Below are 18667 nucleotides of genomic sequence, written 5' to 3'. Positions count from 1 at the left end.
GGAGGGTATGTGATTTGGTGAGTGCTGTGAAGTGTGTAAACCTGGTGATTCACAGACCTGTACCCCTGGGGATAAAAATATATGTTTATAAAAAATAAAAAATTAAAAAAAAAAGACTCTTTATGACAAATAAATTTGTAAAAGATGAAAAAAAAAAATGACGTGTCCCTGCTGGTTCATCCTGCCGCACTTGGTAGACAGTGTGGACATTATGTCTTTACCACCATGGAATCCCTGGAAATCATCTGGCAGATTTCCACCCACCTGACCTCCGCCCTGAGCAGAGGAAAGACCACCTTGTTGACATTCAGGACTCTGTCGCTAATTTTTCTGCTGACCTGGCAAGTCTCACCTCGTCTCTGGGCCTCAGTTTTCTCCAGCGGCAGGACAGGAACAGTAATGCTCCTACCTATCACCTTACCACCTGTCTATCACCCCCTATCACCACCTTAGGACCTTTCCTTTTTCATCTTGTCCCAGAACTGCCCGAGACACATCTGTGGTCAAGGACTTGGACTGGCATCTCTCTGAAGAACATTCCAAAGTAGGGTGGAAAGCATTGTCTTGGATGGGCCCTTCTTGGAGCTTTGTGGGGTACGTTAGCATCATAAGGGCTCTGACAAGTCCTGCAGGAAGGGAATGTAAGCTCACAGACCTCCTTTGAGCAGTATATCTGTCAGCACCCTAAAGAATAGTCTATGGCTTTCCCTTGATGGCTTGGGCAAGGAGGACTCAAATAAGCTGAAGCCCCGTTATGTTCACCACACACAGCCTTCCCGGGTGGGTGGCATGCCATCTTTGCCCCTGCCCTCAGTCCTCCTTGGGAGGTGACCTTGAGGCTGGAATCACAGTCTGAGCTCCAGCCTTTCCCGCTCTGCTTTCGTTCCCAGATGCCTGAGAGTGTTGCCAGAGTCCAGATTCAAAAGACCTGATGAGCCTGGTTCATTTTGGGGCCATGACAACAGGCAGGAGTCTTCCCTAGTGGGTTGCTTGGATAAACGAGTTAATTATGTCCAAGCTCTAAGAACTTTGTCTTGAGAACTTTGGTGCCAAGGGTGTACATATGTGTTGGAGGTGGGGGGAGGTACGGGCACAGCGTGGAATGTGCTCTGGGGTCTGCAGGGACCCAGGAAAGGGGGAGCTGCTTACAGAGCATTGCAATGAATGCTGCTCATAGAAGTGCAGGGGTCAGCGCCTGGGTGGCTCAGTGCGTTAAAGCTTCTGCCTTTGGCTCAGGTCATGATCCCAGGGTCCTGTGATCAAGCCCCGTGTCAGGCTCTCTGCTCTGCAGGGAGCCCGCTTTCTCTTCTCTCTCTGCCTGCCTCTCTGCCTACTTGTGATCTCTGTCAAATAAATAAATAAAATATTTAAAAAAAAAAAAAAAAAAAAGAAGAAGTACAGGGGTCCATCCCAGCCAGGGAACTTGACAGATGGGACAATGTTCCTCGGAAAAGCCCGTATCCGCAGCTTTGCCAGTGGGAGCCAGGAGATGGGCTGATTAAAGGTCTTGGTGCCCCATCCCAAGGCTGAGCAAGGCAGTCCAGGGCAGCGGAGGTGGGAGAGGTATCCTGAGGGACCTAAGCACGGGCACAGACATGAGCAAGGTTTCTGAGGCAGACTGCATCAGCGTTGAGCCTTGGCTGAGCCCTGAATGAGCTGTGTGTCATTGCCCAGACCACTTAGCCTCTCTGAGCCTCAGTTTCTTCATCTGCAAATGGACACAATGATCTCTCTCACTCTCTGAGTAACGAGGGGGATGAGTTGGGCAAAGCGCCCAGAAATATCTGACATATAACAGGTCCTCCATGAATTCCACTAGTCTCCTCATCCTGTGGGTAAGCTTGAGACTGGCAGAGGTCTTTTTTTTTTTTTAAACTTTCAATTGAAGTATAACATGCACATGGCAAAGTGCATACATCTTTATTGTTTGTTTTCTTTAATTTAAAATTTATTTCAACTCTTCTGGGGCTGGCAGTGGAAAATCTTAAAATAAGTCGAGAATGTCTTGCCTTTACTGTTTTTTTTTTAATAGCATTAAAAATTATTTTGAAATAATTTAAGACTTGCAAGAAGTTGCAAAAATAGCGCGGAGTTACCATGGACCAGCTTTTCCCAGCGACATCTTACATGAACGCAGAACGTCATCCAAACCAGAAAGTCGACATCAGTACTGCATGATTAACATAAAAAAGTGTGCATATCTTAATGTATACAGCTCAGTGGGTTATCACAGCCCTGAAACCAGCAGCCAGATTCAGAACAAGAGCGTGAATAACCAGCACCCCAGAAGGGTCCCCTGTGTGTCCTCCAGTCCTGTCCCTCCTCCTCCAAGGTCACTGCGTGGGTCCCGACTTGTTAGAGCGTAGATTTGCTTTACAGGTGTTTGAGCCTCTGTGTCCCTCTCCTGCTCCCCTTCGTGTCTGGGTGCTCTGCTCCCATGGTGGGGTGCGTGCGGAGCTGCCTCTAGGCAGGCAGCGTTGAAGAAAGGGGACAACCTTGCGTGACCGTGAGACAGAGCCCACCCTCCGTCTGCAGCGAGGTCCTTTGCTGCCCCACTCCACGGGAGCCAGACGAGTTAGCCATATGGCCTCTTGGTCCAAAGGGTGTTATTTCAGGCTGAGTGGTATTCCGTGCCCCCTGGAATTCATGTTTAAGTCCTAACTCCCAGTGCCTGAGAAGGTGACTGGATTTCGAGATAGTCTTTAAAGAGGTAATTAAGTTACAATGAGGTCATTAGGATGGGCCCTGACACAGTGGGACTGGTGTCCTTGGAAGGAGAGACTAGGGCACAGACACACACGAAGATGGTCGTGTGAACACGCAGGGAGAAGGTGGCCACTGCCCAGCCCAGGAGAGAGGCTGGCACCCCTGCCAACACCGTGGACTTCCCTCCTGCAGACTGGGAGTGTAGAACCTGGTGGTCGAGCCCCCTGGTGTGTGGTGCTGTTGGGACAGCCCAAGCATGCCGACTGGACGTCCACTTCCTGGTGTCTTCTCCCCATGTGTAACCCTTGAGCTGCTGGGCTGGTTGGTGCCCACAGATGACAGGGACAAGGGCCTCCCAGGCCTCACGCCACAGGGCCTGGTGGAGGCAGCAGCAGCTCTTTTATCCAAAGTCTCAGCTCAGGGGCAGGGGTGGGAGGAGTGGCAGCTGCTCTAATGTTCCCTGGTACGTCAGTCAGCTACTGCTGTGTAACAAACCAGCCTGAACCTCTGTGGCATTTAGCAAGAAGCATGTGTTCCTTACTCACGGTCTATGGGGTTTTGGCTGATCGGCGCAGGCCATGGCTGGCCGTGGCTCCCAACTGAGAGCTGGGCCCAGGTCTGCTGCAGGCATCTCTCCCACTCTCCAGACTCGGCTCCCCAAGGCTCATTCTCATGGTGACGGCAGATGTGCTAGTGAACGAGCCTCGTGGATGAGCACATGTGGAGCCCCGCATCGTGGCGTGTTTGCAGGCATCCTGTTGGCCAGAGTGAGGCCTGTGGCCATGTCCCACAGCAGCAGGGCACCAAAAGGGGAGTCTACATCTTTGTGGGGCTGGTGGGGAGGGAGAGAATATTTGCTGCACAATAATCTGATCTGCTACATTATCTAAGCTTTTGAGCAAGAGAAGCAATGTTTTCCTCTTAAAAACTCAAAAACTGGGGATGATGGCATTTAGCAAATCTTTCTGGAAAATCATCTTAGGGTCCTCAGCCTGCGCCTGGAGTGTGGATGCCTTCCCACACAGCCTGCACCAGAGTACCAGGCTCCCCACTCTCTCACTTCCTCCCCCTGCTGGCAGAGGAGGGCTCTGGCCAGGTCTGACCCCAAGGATGGACCTCATCCATTCTCGTCATAAGTTGTTAACAGAGAGAGAGAGAGAGAGACTTTTTAAAAAGCCACCAGGGCTCAAATGCTGCTTCTGCTACTTAGTGGCCTTGTGGCCTTGAGAATGTCCCTTGGCCTCTTCAAGCCTCAGGTTCACTGTGTATAAAATGGGCACAACATTAGAGCTTTTCTCTCGAAGTTCTCATGTGGAGGAAGTTTGAGCAGGAAGGTAAAGCCTATCGTCGCCTGGTAAGAGCCCAGGAAATGTCTGCTAGGTGTGAGGGCACAGCAGTCACGTCCTCACACGAGACCCACCATGCCCTTAAGGGTAAGTCCTGTGACGCTAGCACTCAGCTGCTGAGCTCCCCGACTCTTGGGGGTTGTCCAAACCACTCCCTGCCCTCCCCTTAGCCCAGAGCCCTGACCCCAGGGCACCCTGACTGCCTCATCCTGGGTTCTGGCCACCCGTCCCGGGACAGAGTCTTGAATGTCATGTCCACTTTCAAAGCTGCCCCTCTCTGTGGGCATGGACCATCTGGTCCCAGTTTAGGATCAGAAAAGCTGCCCAAAGGTGCCCGGCCTGGCACGCACCTGGGCATTGTAGGCAACGTGGCCTGCATGCTGACATGGGCAGCAAACCCATGTGTCCGGCCCGGCGCGGCTCAAATGTGCTGGTGCACAGCAGTGTAACCGCCTTTGACTTAATATATGCTAATTAGATTTTAATGGAATTCAGATTTCCAACAGTAGTGCAGTGTTCGCCATGGTAAGTTATAATCATATCTAATTGGTAATTCTAACATAACAAATTTCTTGGATAAATTATTCTTAGTTAATAGTCCCCCAGGAACAACCTCAACACGGATGCGTGCGCACACACACGCACCCGCGTGTGCACGTGTGCACACATACATGCATATATTTAAGGGAAAATTGAGAAAAAATAACAAGGTGGGAGCAGGCTTGCAGTAAGGCAATGTTGTTACCTAAAACCTGGACTGCTTCGGGACCTCGGCCAGAGCCTCCAACAAAAGCCTTTGGGATTGTTAGAAATCTCAATAATAAGAGCATTGGGAGGTCGGGCATGATGCCGTGTTCCAAAGTCAAGGCTATTGTCTTTGAGGGTAGGTAGCCCTTCTGGTAGGCTGCCCCATGCCCAGGAGGTGGTGGCAAAAGGGGTCACTGGGTTCCGGCCTCAGGCCCTACTGGGGGCAGGGTTACCACTTCTGGGGACACCTGACCAGGCTGCAGAAGCTCCTTCCCCAGCCCCCACCAGCAAGACTGGTCCGCCCTGGAATTCTTTCCTGGTACAGATTCCGAGATGGCAAAAGGAGCTAAAGGGGGGCCCAGTGGAAATAGCTCAGCTGAGTGTAATTCCAGAAAAAAGGAATAGGGGCAGCGGTGGGGCAACCCAGGTTCCGGGCTTCACTTTGCTGTTAACTTGTAGGAAGCTTCCCAGGGGAGCTGTGCAGGACCTCAATTTTCCCAGCTGTCATATGGGCTGCAACTCAACATGCCCTTGCGCTTTAGCTGGAACGAAGAAGCCTTTTCTCTGGTGCTGGGGTGAGGGGCGGACCTTATGTAGCACCTAGAGAGTCTTCCCTGGGCATCCACAGAGAATGTTCTCTCCTGTTTCTTTCCAGTTGTCCCTGGCCACAGGAGAGTGTGGCCCTCGCCCCCGGCTGGCAGCGGTTTACGTCTTATGCCGCGGAGGGTTGGGGGTGCGGTGGCCACGTCACCCCACTGAGTGGAAGCAGAAAAGGGAGAGAGAGAGTGACCGCTTACCCGTCGCTTACCCGTCGCTGTGTTCATGTCTCGTTCCGCTTATTACATGGGTCCAAGTAGTGCTTGCGTGACTGTTGTGCGGTCTGATGGGCACAACCTTGTAAAGCATGTGGGTTGGTAAAGGTGAGTTTCTCTCCCCACTCTTTTCCTTCTCCATTCCCCTTCCCTGATGCTGGGATTGACCTTGGGGGAGAGGAAGGAGCCCCACAAGATCTTTAATCTGGCCCTACAACCTGGAGACTCATGTTAGCATCTGGGGCCAAGTGACTAATGACAGGTGTTATTTACTGAACACATACTATACACCAGACAGCTTTCTAATTACCTCATAAACATGCTTACATTCAGCCCTAAGAAGAGGGAACAGTTATTCCCATTATGTAGAGAGATAGGCCACTAAAACACAGAGAGGGTGTGTGAATAGCCCCAGGTCACACAGCTAGTTGAAAGCCAAGCCAGAATCTGAACCCAGAGGAGTCTGGCTGTAGAGCTAACCTCCTTCACCACCACACGGTACTGCCGCTTGTGCCAACCAGCCTGAGATCATTAGAATATCTGGAGGAATGATCTGCCTTGGTGGGGCTTCGGGGAGAAATGAGGAAAAGGAACTGAATTCTGGCTCTACACCTGGCACGATGCTTCTCACCTGCGGAGGCAAAAATGACCTGGTGCAGATCTAGCTCCTGGGCTTATTTGCTGTGTGAACCTAAGCAAGGGGCATAACCTCTCCGAGCCTCTGTTTCCTTGCTTGTAGAATAGAAAAAACGCTTCCTCTGCTGTTCAGTTCAAAGGCGCCGACGCTGACGGCACTCTCGGCATGGTGCCCGGTGCAGAGAGAGAGAAACCAGAACCGTGGTAAATTCTTAAATATGGGAATGTTGATGTTTATGTAAATTCTTGCCTATGGAAGTGTTGGTATTTCATTTATCCTGCACATCCGGTAAGTTAAGTGTGATCATCTCCATTTCCTCGTTGGAAAAACTGAGTTCAGGGAGGCTGAGCAATCTCACGGTGGGAACGTGGCCAAGCTGCAGCAGGAGCCCTCCAAGCTTTCTACCCCAATGTCTTTTTCCAAACCCTGGTCCTCACTGTGGATGGGGTGAGTCTGAGCGCCTGGGGGTGGGGGGAGCCACGTGCAGTTACAAGCCTCTGGCTCACTTGCGCTTGCTCTTGCGCTTGCGTAGCATCTGCTCCTCTCTGCAGGGCACACGTCTGGCCGTAGGGGTGAGCTCCGCCCTCCTCCGTGGGGCAGCCAGAGGTGTGGGGTTTAATGCTGCAGCGATCGGTGCAGAACCATTCCAGCTTCCTTGCCTCTTAGCGGGGCCAGTCTGAATCTCAAGGATGCGTGAAGAATCTCAAGGCTCCCCTTGGAGTGAAGACCCCATTGCCCAGCTGGGAACTCGCCCAGGAACCACCTAGAAGGGCTCTCCTTTCTTCCCCATCCCAGCTGTCTGACTCTCACTGTGCTTCCTGGGTCTCCTCCCCAACAAACCACTTGCATCCAATGCTTGTCTCAGGGTCTGCTTTTGGGGGAACCCAAATCCAAACACCCCCCTGCCCCGGCCACTTCAAGCATGGATTATCCTTGGCTTAGTGCAACGGCAAGAAGCTAAGCTCTTGATCCCGGCAGATGGAGGCTTCGATCTCAGAGCTGTGCCTCTGGGCTGTGTGTGACGTTAAGCAAATGACTCAACCTCTGAACCTCTACGTGCTTATCTGTAGTATAGGGAATATCTATCCATAGAACCAGTGTGATGGAGCACTGGCAGATGGTCGGGGCTTAATCTATGTTTGTTGTTCTCAAGACAGATGATCCCAGATGGGCTCTTGAGCCCCAGATCTGCTGGACGTCGCCACAGCGCCCGCGTCAAACTTGTCGCTGTCCTGTGTTCTCATTCCTGGGTCTTTATTCCACCTCTGAGTGTGCATGCCAAGGACCTCTGGCTCGTTACCACTGCTCCCTCGTCCTCACTGACCACCATTCCCGGAGGCCTGGGGGCTCTCCCCTGAGCCTGACCCTTCTCCAGCCCCACTACCCTGTTCTGCCCCCCTGTTCTGCCCCTGCGATCAGACCTGGCTGCTTGATCAGACCTGGCTGCTTGATCAGACCCGGGACCAGACCTGGGTACTGCTCTACATGGTATGTTGGTGCCTGGCAGGTCGCGTAGCCCCTCTGAATTCAGAAAGGGTGGTGGCATTGTTTTATGGTTAAAGCATCCAACCCAATGTGCGGTAAATAATCAAGGCTTGACACATCTCTCCTCTCTACTCAGCGCCGATGACCTTCACGGACTCTCTCCCCTGAACGGCTTATGTAACCCCTGCCACTGGTCTCTCTGTGCCAAGAGCAGGCTTCTCAAACTTGACCTGGCACACAGGCACCTGGGATCTTGTTAAAATACGGATTCTGGTTCAGCGGTTCCAGGGTGGGGCCTGAGCTTCTGTGTTCCTATCAGGTTCCCGGGAGTTGCTGACACTGCTGGTCTGGGGCCCTCATTGAGTAGCGAGGACCTCGAACTTTACGCCACCAGTACTCTCCTCTCTGCTTCTGAGCACTGTCCGTGATTCTGATGCTCTCACCCTTGGCTCGAAAGCTGTGACTGGGTCCCTATTCCACTGTGAGGATGACAAAGCTAAGGCTCATGGCATACTTTGGGCGTGCCAAGCCCCGCGCTAAGGAAGAACTTCCCAATCTTCATCCATTGAACTCTCTGAGATGAAGGCTACGAACACCCATTTTACAGAAGAGGAAACGGAGGCACAGAGAGGTAAAGCCAAGCGGCCACGTCACACGGATCATAACAGGGCTGGACTTTGCACCCAGGTCTGTGCGCCTGACCGCCCTGAGCACCCCCCCTCCACCCTTTACGGGGTCCCATCCTCTCAGGTTGGGATTTAAGGACTTTCCCTGTGGTCAGAGAAGGACATTCCCTGCAGCAGGTGGAGTTCAAGGCGGTGGGACAGGGACACCAGCTTAGGAAAGGACTCCTCCAGAACGCTTCCTCTCTGGGGCCCAGGAAACTCCGGGGTCAGTGGATGCCAGGTGGGAGGGAGCGAGAGCTTGGGTGGGAGGCAAGGGCGGAGGGGGAAGGGCAGGGGCGGGGCACAGGCCAGGCAGCGGCCAGGAAGCCCCGCCCACCCCGAAGTCCGAGGTCGGTGCAGCTGGCTCCGCTCTGTGTGCTGACATTTAAGCCTGGCGCTGACAGTTGAGCCCATTTGATAAAAATGCATGTGTTTTGCACATCTATTTCCTTCCACCCATCACTCAAGGCTGTCGTTCCCCGAGGAGGCCAAGGGCATAATTGCTGACATAACAGCTTAAGTGCTTTTTGGAAAACTCACTCCGGCTCTGGTCTGTGGCTCCTCCTCCCTGGCTGGGCTGCGGGGCCAGGCTCTCTCCCTCCATCTCTGTCTCTGTCTCTTGTTTTCCTTACCATCTCTCTCTGTCTCCCCCTCTTTGTCTCCGTGTCCAGACTGGCTTCTCATTCCCCCTCTCCCTTTCTCTCTGTCGCTCCTCTCCTGCCCGCTGGTGCCCTCCGTCTGCCGCTCCCTGTGTCTGTCTCTCTGCCTCTCCTCTAGCTCCGCTCTTTCCCACCCGCGCCCTGCTGCTTCAGCTTTCCCCTCGTCTCACTCAGTCCTGCTGTTGGTCTGTTTCTGTTTTGCAGCTGCCTAACCCGACTGGAGGTTTATCTTCCAGAGTCTTCCCCAAGGGACCCCTTCTTGGTCCTCTCCATCCCTCACCTCCAAGACCCTCTGAAGAGCCTCCTGTCTCCCCAGGATCTCTGATCCCAGGGTGAGTCTGACTCACAGCATCCCAAGCAGCTTTCCTGGGTCACCGCCCCTTTCTCCCCCCCCCCCCCCCCCCCCCCCCCCCCCGCAGCCCACTTTGCTTCTCACCAGCAGCCAGGGCTCCTGGGGGAGTCTTCCCCGAGTCAGCCACCCATCCATGCTGCCCTGGGAAAGTAGAGACACGCATCTGGGTTTGGGGGTCTGCCTGGGGCTGTCAGCTCCCCCATGGGGACAGAGCCCAGGGACCCTTGGTTTTGGTTTTGTTTTCTCAGCTCTGTGTACACGGGTGCATTCCATAAAACCGATGGCTTTTCTGAGTTCAGGATGGAGACTCTGAAAACCCTGGGTTCCTGTCTTGGTGTGACCCCAGAGCCCTGAGCAGGGGCCCAGTTCACTGCTCTGCATCTCCCCGTGGACAAGGTATTTGTGACCCTGGGCAGAGATGCGTGTGGTGGAGGTGGGTCTCCAGATCTGCTCCTGCTTGGGCGATAGCCCAGCCCAGGGTGGAGCAGGAACGGGGAAGGTCTCCAGTCTACACAGGCAAGTAGGGCAGAAGAGCCATGTGAGGTGCTGTGGCGGGTCGGTACCCTAGGGCTGAGGAGCAGGTGGTGACAAGGGGCCACCCACAGAACTGGCACAGACCCTCCTTCCTGGAGGGGGCAGCACTGGGGTGAAAGTCATGGGCCTCCCCCACTTCCTATGACCTGAGGGATGGGGGAGGGGACCTGAGCTGTTCACAGCTTGAGAACCCAGGCCAGAGAATGGTGGTCCCACTCAAGACAGGCAGCCGTGGCACTTCCTAGTGACAAGCCCCGCTCTGAAAGCCCCAGCAGGAGGAGGTGGACTGTCTGCTTGGCCCATAGGTTGGGGATGGGGGATGGAAGTGGCCCCCTTGAGGCCCAGCGGGTGGTCTTCCGGGCCCAGGGATCAGTGGGCATCATGGGCACAGGGCTGGGGAAACAGTCGACCAGCCTGAGGGTCCCTGTAAAACCGGAGCACCATGGGGCCGGGGCGGGGGGGAATGCCTGGGGACAGTGCACGGGGATCAGAACTCATTTGTGGCTGAGAAGAGCAGTTGGGGCTTCCAGGGGTCAGGAAATCTGTGGTCAGACCCTGATCCGCAGCCATATGTCTGCTGTGGTCTTGCCCTTTCTAAGACAGATGCGCTCAGGAGACACAAAACCACCTTGCAGCGTTCTGCTTCCCAACGACCTGTCCCGTTTGGTGCTTGAGAAACAGCTCAGGGGCCCGGAAGGACCGGGGGCTAAACTGAAGTTTGCAGAATGGACTTCTTATCCTTCGAAGCCTGGCTGCAATGTCACCACCTCCTAGAGGCCTCCCCTGACCTTCCCCAGTGAGAACGATCTGTCTCCTCCTCTGACCCCACCGTGCTCTCTCACCTATTTATTCCGACATGTACTACGTGGCGCGGCAGTCCTATCCCCCTCAGTCTGTCATTCCAGATGGACTGGGAGCTCTTCGATGGCACGATCTGCATCTCCCCCCCAGCCTGGCATCGGCCCGGGCCAGGGGGATGCTCAGATCTGTCAAATGAATGATGAGAGGAGCGGATAAAGAAATGAAGGCCCCATCTGCCCTCTGAGGCTGGGCTCTGCCCTACGCATCCCTCCTTCCCTCTCTTCAATCCCAGGCTGAACAAAGCACTATTTCCAGTCTGCTCAGGACCACCGAATCCTCAGATTCGGAGTCCAGAGTGGGCGGCCAGCCCATCCCCCAGGGCACTCAGCTGGCTTTCTTCGGGCGTGTCCCCAGCCACTTTATGTACTTCATCCACTTGCTGCTGAGATATTAATGCACTTCAGGGGTCAATGGAGCCCAACGACCGCACCGTTAATAGGGCAAAGCAATTCCAATTTCATGCCTACACGGGCTTCCCTCTATTAAGGCAAAGAGAGGGAACAAATCTTTTTTTCTTATTCCTTCCAGAAAACAGGCAAAGGCATTGTGTGACAGAAGCTTAGGTAAATTGCTGGCAGGTAGCAGAGGGAGGCCGGTGGCTCCAGTGAGACAGAACAGAGCTTTGGAGAAGAAGGAAGTAGGATGAGGAGGCTGGTGGCACTGTGTGGTTGTCGCCTGCTGATCTGGCCAGGATGTACATCTGAGAGCCCCCAACACTTGAAAATCATCTGCTTCGACATCACTATCCACCTGCAACATGCAGGCATGCAAATATTTATTGAATGAATGGATCACATAGGTGGCCAAAATAGTTCTAACTCTGCCTCCTCACTTATGTCCATACATTATGCAATGTGACTTCACAATTTTCAGCTCAGGGTCATGGGGTGGAGCTCTGAATCAGGCTCTGAGCTTGGCGTGGTGTCTGCATGAGATTCTCTCCCTCTCCCCCTCCCTCTGCATGTGCACTCTCTCTTCCTAAACAACTAAACAGGTAAAATCTTAAAAAAAGAAAATGTCCACCTATTTCTCTACCCCTTAAAGCTGGGATGGCCTTACGACTTCCACTGGTGAACAAAATCAGTAGAAGGGACAGGAGTATAGGTTCCCCTGGGCCCAAGGGGCCTGTACGCTTTGGCTCTCTCTTGCTCCTCTGCCTTCCATGGGCTGGACTGCTGGAGGATGATGAATGAGATGAGGCAGAGCCGAGTCATCCCAGGGAAGGTGACCCTAGTCCAGACAGCCTTCAGCTGACTGTAGATGCGAAAGGGAGCCCGGCCTTAATCAGTTCAACCTGACTCAGACCAGCTGCATAATGGAAATAATAAAAAGCTGCCACTGTTGGTGGTTTGGGGATGTTTGTTATGCAGCAGCATTGTGGCAACTGACAACTACCAGAGCCACACAACTGTGTTCCTCATTAACCTGCAGTGTTCGTCATGCTCCTTGACCCATGGCACCTGCTTCATAAATTTTTGTTGAATGAATTAATGTACTTTGGGAAGCACTGATATAACTTCTTGTCTATCCCCGCAGGACATGGTAAATTGTCCTCCCTCTAAGCTTTTGCTCATCCCGTTCCCTCTGTCTAGAATGTTCTCCTCCATTCTCTGCCTGGCCAACCTCTCTTTTGGCTTCTGGCATCTATCTGGCATCTGTTCTCTTTGGCTTCCTCTGACCTGCCTCCCTTACCCCAGTGGAATGAGTCTCTCCCAAGTCAGTGCTCCACAACCCTGGGTGGGGGGCGGTCTGCCGAATGTTCATCCCACTGACTTACCTCAGCTGGTTGGGTAAATGTTTTCCCCCCACTGGATCATGAGCTCCTTCAGGGTAAGAGCACATCTTGCCTGTCTCTGCAGCCTGGATGACTAGCACAGGACTAGTCCCACAGCTGGGCCTTTGAGAGGTGCTGGTCCACTCACTCCCACATGCAACGCACCTGCCATGAGCCAACTAGATCAGTGGAATAGCTTCATCCTGAACCTGAACATAATAATCATAAATGTGCATTGTTGCCTACCACTGAGGTTTGGGTTGGTTTGGTATACAGCACTATTGCAACTGCTGACTGTTACTCTTGGCCCCAAGGAGGCTTGGCTTTTCTGGTAGTTTCCGGCTACTTCCCGCATCTGTCAGCCAAGCCTGGGGGAAGGTAATGAGGTACAGCTCCGCTCCCCTTCCTGGGAAGAGCGTCTCTTCTGTGTGCTCCTCACCCCTCCCCAGTGCCCTTCCCAACAGCTGCGGTCACCCAATAAATGAAGAATTCAGAGCCACAGACGAAGGTGGGGAAAATTGTTCTGTTTTAATTAAACTGACTGAAGAAGCCAAGACACAGACAGAAAGAGACTAAGAACAGACTGGAAATAGTTTAGAAAAGAAATGAAAACCGATCGCAGAGATGTCAGTGCTGGGTGGAGTGGCCGGAGTGGGGGCCAAGCCTTCACGTCAGCTCCAGGACCACTGTCAGGGCGAGCACCAAGGTGAGCCGGACGCCGGGAGGGCCAGAAGCGGAACCTGGGTTGGGCGGCATGGAGGAGGGTCATGGTCAAGCTCAGGGCCACCGACCTGGGTGGGTGTGGCAGGGTGTGGATCCCGGAATGGCAGAGCTTCAAAGGGCTCCGCACAGAGTCTGGATTCAGCAACAGGATGTACTGGGTTCAAATCCCAGTTCTGCCACCTGTCGCACCAAAATGGGTGTGATCTTTTCTCTGTCCCGGGGCTGCTGGGCTGAGCCTGGTGGCCATGGGATCGTCCAGTGGGGACCAGGTGCAGGGACTTCCATTGTGAAATGTGCGGTGGGCTCAGTGTGAGGAGGGGAGGGCTGGTGGGCTGGGGGGCAGGGTCTGGGTGCCGTGGGGTGGCAGCTCCAGGAGGACAGTATCAAAGTCTCCAGCCGGGGCACCTGACTGTCCTATGGAGTGGTCCCGAGCCCAGTGGGGGAGCAGGCACAACCCTATGGTCAATTCTGGACACATCCTCTTGGGGCCAGGACACTAAGTTCTCTGAGCTAAGAGAGCTGGAGTTCATTGTGGATAACAGTGGTGGGGAGGAAAGGGGGCACACTAGGTCCCTGGAAATCCCCACTGGCTGATTTGGGGTTCTGAGTGCCCCCTTATTGCCTCAGCACCCACTCCTGACCGCCTCTGACCCAGACTGCTTGAACTGGAGGACAGGTGCCTGCCTGAGGCTCCAGGGAACGGCAAGGGGATGCGATGGGGCAGCTGGGGAACCAGGGCATCCTGGAGCCTTGCAACTCACTCGCTTTCAGGCAAACAGCTCTGAGAGTGAGGACTTACCATTGGAGTCCTCTGTTCCTCTTGCAATATTTGGGTTTTCTGTTAGAAAGAACAGGAAGAGAAGCGGATGGGGGCAGCATTCAGAACCTGGTAAAAGAGCTCCCCGATACCCAGCCCCCACCGTGTGGCATCACGTGCGAGCTCTCAGTACAACGGAAAGCCTCAGTGGGTTCTATGGATGCAGAAACTGAGGGAGGTTAAGCAGCTTGCCCACGGTTGCCCAGATAGGAAGTGCTGGGTCTGGGATTCAAACCCAGAGCTCTCTGGTTTCCAGCACGGAACTCTAGTATTTCACATAGGGCATCCTCTCGGGCCCAATTTAGGGGATCCCAGCATCCCTTGATGCTCCCTCAACCCTGAGACAGCTCAAGCCAGGGCCGCCCCTGGTCGTCCTTCCGATCCCCAGTCAGGACGGCGTACCAAAAACAATGAGCCGGGTGTGTGTGTCGGTGGAGCCCAGGGGGTTCTGGGCGGTGCAGCGGTACATGGAGCCGTTGAGCTCGGCGGGAACCCGCTCCAACACCAGCTCCTTCCCATCAAACTCGGTGCTGCCATCCAGGAGGCGGCTTCCAACCCGTGTCCATGTGAACATGGGCTCCGGGAAGACTTCATTCTGTATGGGTCAGGACGGGGCGGGAGTCAGGTCACAGGAGGACCCATTCTGCCAGTGCAGGAAGGGGGTCAGAGGGCTGGCATGGCCAGGGCTGGAAACACAGGGCCATCCCATGGGTTGGGAGTGGCTGCCCCGGGACACCAGGGAGAGAAGGACTCTAAGACTCAACAGACGGTCAGGGTCCAGGAGCTGTGTCTGCTGTGAGCTCCGGATGGGAGAGCAAAATGCACGCACATCTTGCCATTCCTCATCAAGCCCAATTTTGCCCCACAGGCCATGACCCTGGGGCCTGCTGCAAGTGCTGAAGGTCAAGGGAAGGCTCTTGGAGATGCCGCCTGGGATGCTTGTGCCTCCTGGCGCCCGTACCCCCTCCCACCAGCCTCCCGGATGCTCAGGGAGCGGCCGACCTGAAATCCATGGACCAGAATCCTCACTGTGTCCCCAACCCGGGCTCTGCTGGGCGTCATCATGATTTTGGGTCCTTTGGGGGCAACTGTAGGGAGAAGAAGGCCAGGTCAGAGAGGTGTACGTAGGTACGGGGAAGGGGAGACTGAGCAAGGAAAGGAGTCTCAGGGAAAATGGAAGAGGAAGTTCTAGTCCAGTGGTGAGTGTCCTTGGGATCAGCTGCCACAGAACCAGGAGCTCTGGGGGTGCCGGTCCATTCATTCACACCTGCGCTCGTTCATACTCAGTTCCTGCGCCCCTGCAGTCAGCCAGAGCCTGTCCGAGAGCTGGGCATTCAGGGGTGCCCAGAAAACCACGTCTTGTGGGGTTCATTCTCAGTAGGGATGAAAGACAGACACAAGCCAGTGTGACCAGGGTCAAGGCAGAGAAGCCCAGTGGACAGTGGAGTCAGGGATGTCTCAAAAGAAGTCTACCGCAGAAATGACTCAGCCGCGAATGGGGGGGGGGCGACTATTTCCACAGCCTTGACCACTTGAGGCACCCCAAACTCCCACCTGCACTAAACCCTGGTGAGGCGGGACTCTGCTGTTCCTGTCCCCTGCCCAGCTGGGTTCACTACGCCCAGAGAGGGCAAGTGACTTGCCAAAGGTCACACAGTGAGGAGGAGCCAGGACAGAGCTCAGCTCTTCTTCCCCTCTGCTCCAGGGCTCCTTCTACTAGGTAATCTGCCCAGTAGGGTTTTCTGAAATCCCTAGGTTGGAAGTGGCAGGGGAGGCAGACAGGTGTGGAGGGAACATTCCCTTCCGTGGGCCTTTGACTTCCCTTTCTCCTCCCATTCTTGTTTCTCTTCTTTCAAGGCCCTTTAGAGCTTGAGCCTGACGGCACGACACCCAGGGTCCTTGCTATCTGGTACACAAGAGAAAAGCAGGGCTAAGAGAGCTGCTGGGGCAACCACTGGGGCCTCAGAGCCTGTCCCCTTGGGTTCAGATTGGGAAACCGAGGCACATAGGTTTTAAAAGAGGCTTATCCAAGGTCACCCATGGAGCTAATCCCCATGCTTCCTGGGGTTCTTTCTTCCAGATTCATGCCTTCAGTTGTTCAACAGGTCATTCCTGAGCCACTCCCGTGCCTGACTCTGGGTGGAGCTGGGAGCACCTGCTAGCCAGGGCCATACGCTTCTGTAGGGCAGACAGTCCGTGTGCAAACAAGCACGTAGACAGAAGGCACGAAAACATGAGAGTCCTGCAGTCGCACCGAGGGTGAGTGGTGGCCAGAGGCCCTTCCCAGGAGCTGACATTTCAGTGAAGACACGAAACTCAGGAGGAGGGTTCCGGGGAAGGAACAGCCAGAACCTGGGGCCGAGGCCGAAGTTCAGGGGCTGTGGGGGCTGGGGCTTCCTGGGCTGAAGGAAGGGCGCAGAAGACCACCCTCCACTCCGTGCCTTCTTGGTGAACATCTTCCAAGGGAGGGAGCAGGAGAAAAGCTTTGTCCCAGGCCCTGGGGCTGGCCTGGGATCGCCCCCACCTGGCCTTGCCTCGTCCCCAGCCTCTCCTTCCCACTGGGCTCTCCTCGAAGAAATCCAAGCAGCCAGCCAATGTGGGTGGTCCCCCAGGCACTCCCAAGTTCATTCTGCGAGAACAAAACTAAAGGACTATTAATTAAATCTTGAGCCAGGAATCTAAAGTGCCACATGGGGCTGAGGGAAGCATGGGTGGGAAGAGGGGGAGCGCAGGGAAGGCTTCAGCTACCATCTCTGCCCGTGGAGGGGAGAAAGGAGCCCTGGCTCCTGGGATCCCAGGGCAGGTTCTGGTCTAGGGCGTGTGGCCTTGGGCCAGTCACTGCACCTGCTTTTCGCAGGTGCACAATGACAACAATAAGAGCAACCTTTGCACACACTCTCACAGCCACCCGCCCCACTGTGCTGGTGGTCTGGGAGGCGGTGGTGTGCAGGGCTGACATTGGCCTTGGCCTGAAGTCTACTGCGCACCACGCCTTGTGCAGCACCTCCTAGAACTTCCCGACCTCTGGGTTGTCCCTGTAAGGAAACCAAGGCCTGGCAGGGCCTGGGACGGGGGTCAAGAAGCTTCCTCCCGTTCTTTTTTGACCCTCAAGGGCTGTGAAGTGAGTTTGCGGGTGCAAGCCCCGCACAGGGAAAAGTGGCCCTGAGTTATTTCGTCTGCTCTTTTTGTCCCTCTGGGATGGCACTGTCTGGCTGCAGCCAGCAGAGGGCGCACAAGGGCACCCCGCCTGAGGAGGTGTGAACCCCTTTCCTGTGCAGGTCAGTTTGCTCACTGTCCTGTGTGCCACCTGACCCTTCATGCCGAGGCCTAGGCCTAGTGACAGAGAGGAGAGGGAGCCCAAGATGCACAAGACCCCATTTCAGGCCTATCACCCATCCTGGTGCTTATGAGGTTGGGTACCAGGAAACCCATTCTGCAGGCCTTAAACCTGGCCCTCAGGAGGGTCGTGGCTTGCCAGAGGTCTGGCCTTGCCATAGGCAAGGGGGTGATAGGAGCAGGGCTTGGTGGCACACAGGTCTGTGGAGGGAGGCCCGGAGGTGGGGAGGATGGGAAAAGCAGAGGCTGGCTTCCCCTGGGGCTTCTGAGCTGCCTGCTCCCAAGGACTCCCATTCAGAGCTGACCCAAAGGGACAGTGGGGGACAGGAGAGAGGTCTGGTCCCCCATCCCTCTGAGCTCCATCCTGGCAGCCATTGCAACTACCAGTGCCTTTGCAGCAGGTGGGCCTCTGCAGCAGCCCCTCCCCCCAATCCCCACTACCTATAGAATGCTGCTTCCACAGGCCAGGCTCGCTGCTGCTTCCCGCCCTCCTCCCCCCAACCCTGAAAGTTACCAGAAGCTCCTGGAAACTGAATCCTGCCCCCCACCACCTGCTCCTAAAACACAGCATTGAGTAGGTCCAAAAGGAATGTTCTCAGCCCCTGGACTTTTCCTGATCTCCAGAAAGAGGAGGGGTCCAGAGACCCAAGGTTGGGGCCTGGGCTTCTTCTCTCTGATGGCCTGACTTGGATGTGTTAGTTCAAATTGCTGGGCCTCAGTCTCCTTACCTGTGAGCGGGGAGAATAGATATTACACTATTTGAGGAATTGCTCTGAAAATAATAATGGGGGACAGATAGGAGGCTATGATATGAAATGTAAAGTGGCATGCATCTGCCCAGAGGAGGGCAAGAGAGCCTTATTATGTAAGCTGCCCTCCTAATCTCTCCAGAGCATTACAGCAGCCTTGTGAAATCTCTTGGAAAAGCCCCTGTAGGCTTTTCCAGGAATTCTGGGTGTTCACTAAAACATCCATCTATCCACCCACCCACCTACCCACTCATCCATCTGTCCACCTACCCATTCATCCATCCACCCATTCATACACTCACCCATCCATCCATGCATGCACCCATCTATCCACCATTCATCCATCCATCCACCCACCCATTCATCCATCCATCCATCAACCCACCCACCCACTTATCCATCCAACCATCCATCCATCCAACCATCCATCCAACCATCCATCCATCCAACCATCCATCCTTCCA

General features: G+C 54.6%; 1 protein-coding gene across 1 annotated transcript in view; it reads right to left on the bottom strand.

The window, feature by feature from the left end:
• Positions 1 to 13087: 13087 nt before the first annotated feature.
• Positions 13088 to 18667, bottom strand: part of IGSF21 (immunoglobin superfamily member 21) — a 234012-nt gene continuing 228432 nt past the window's right edge. The window contains exons 7-10 of the mRNA XM_059374901.1: positions 15121 to 15206; positions 14521 to 14713; positions 14101 to 14139; positions 13088 to 13318 (exon numbers count right to left, since the gene is read on the bottom strand). Coding sequence (XP_059230884.1) covers positions 13245 to 13318; positions 14101 to 14139; positions 14521 to 14713; positions 15121 to 15206 — 392 coding nt within the window. The 3' untranslated portion in view covers positions 13088 to 13244. The remainder of the gene's footprint in view (positions 13319 to 14100; positions 14140 to 14520; positions 14714 to 15120; positions 15207 to 18667) is intronic.

Source organism: Mustela nigripes, chromosome 14 (genome assembly GCF_022355385.1).
Source record: "Mustela nigripes isolate SB6536 chromosome 14, MUSNIG.SB6536, whole genome shotgun sequence".
Classification (NCBI taxonomy): domain Eukaryota; kingdom Metazoa; phylum Chordata; class Mammalia; order Carnivora; family Mustelidae; genus Mustela; species Mustela nigripes.
The sequence above is the reverse complement of the archived record's forward strand: the minus strand, read 5'-3'. Positions and strand labels throughout refer to the sequence as shown.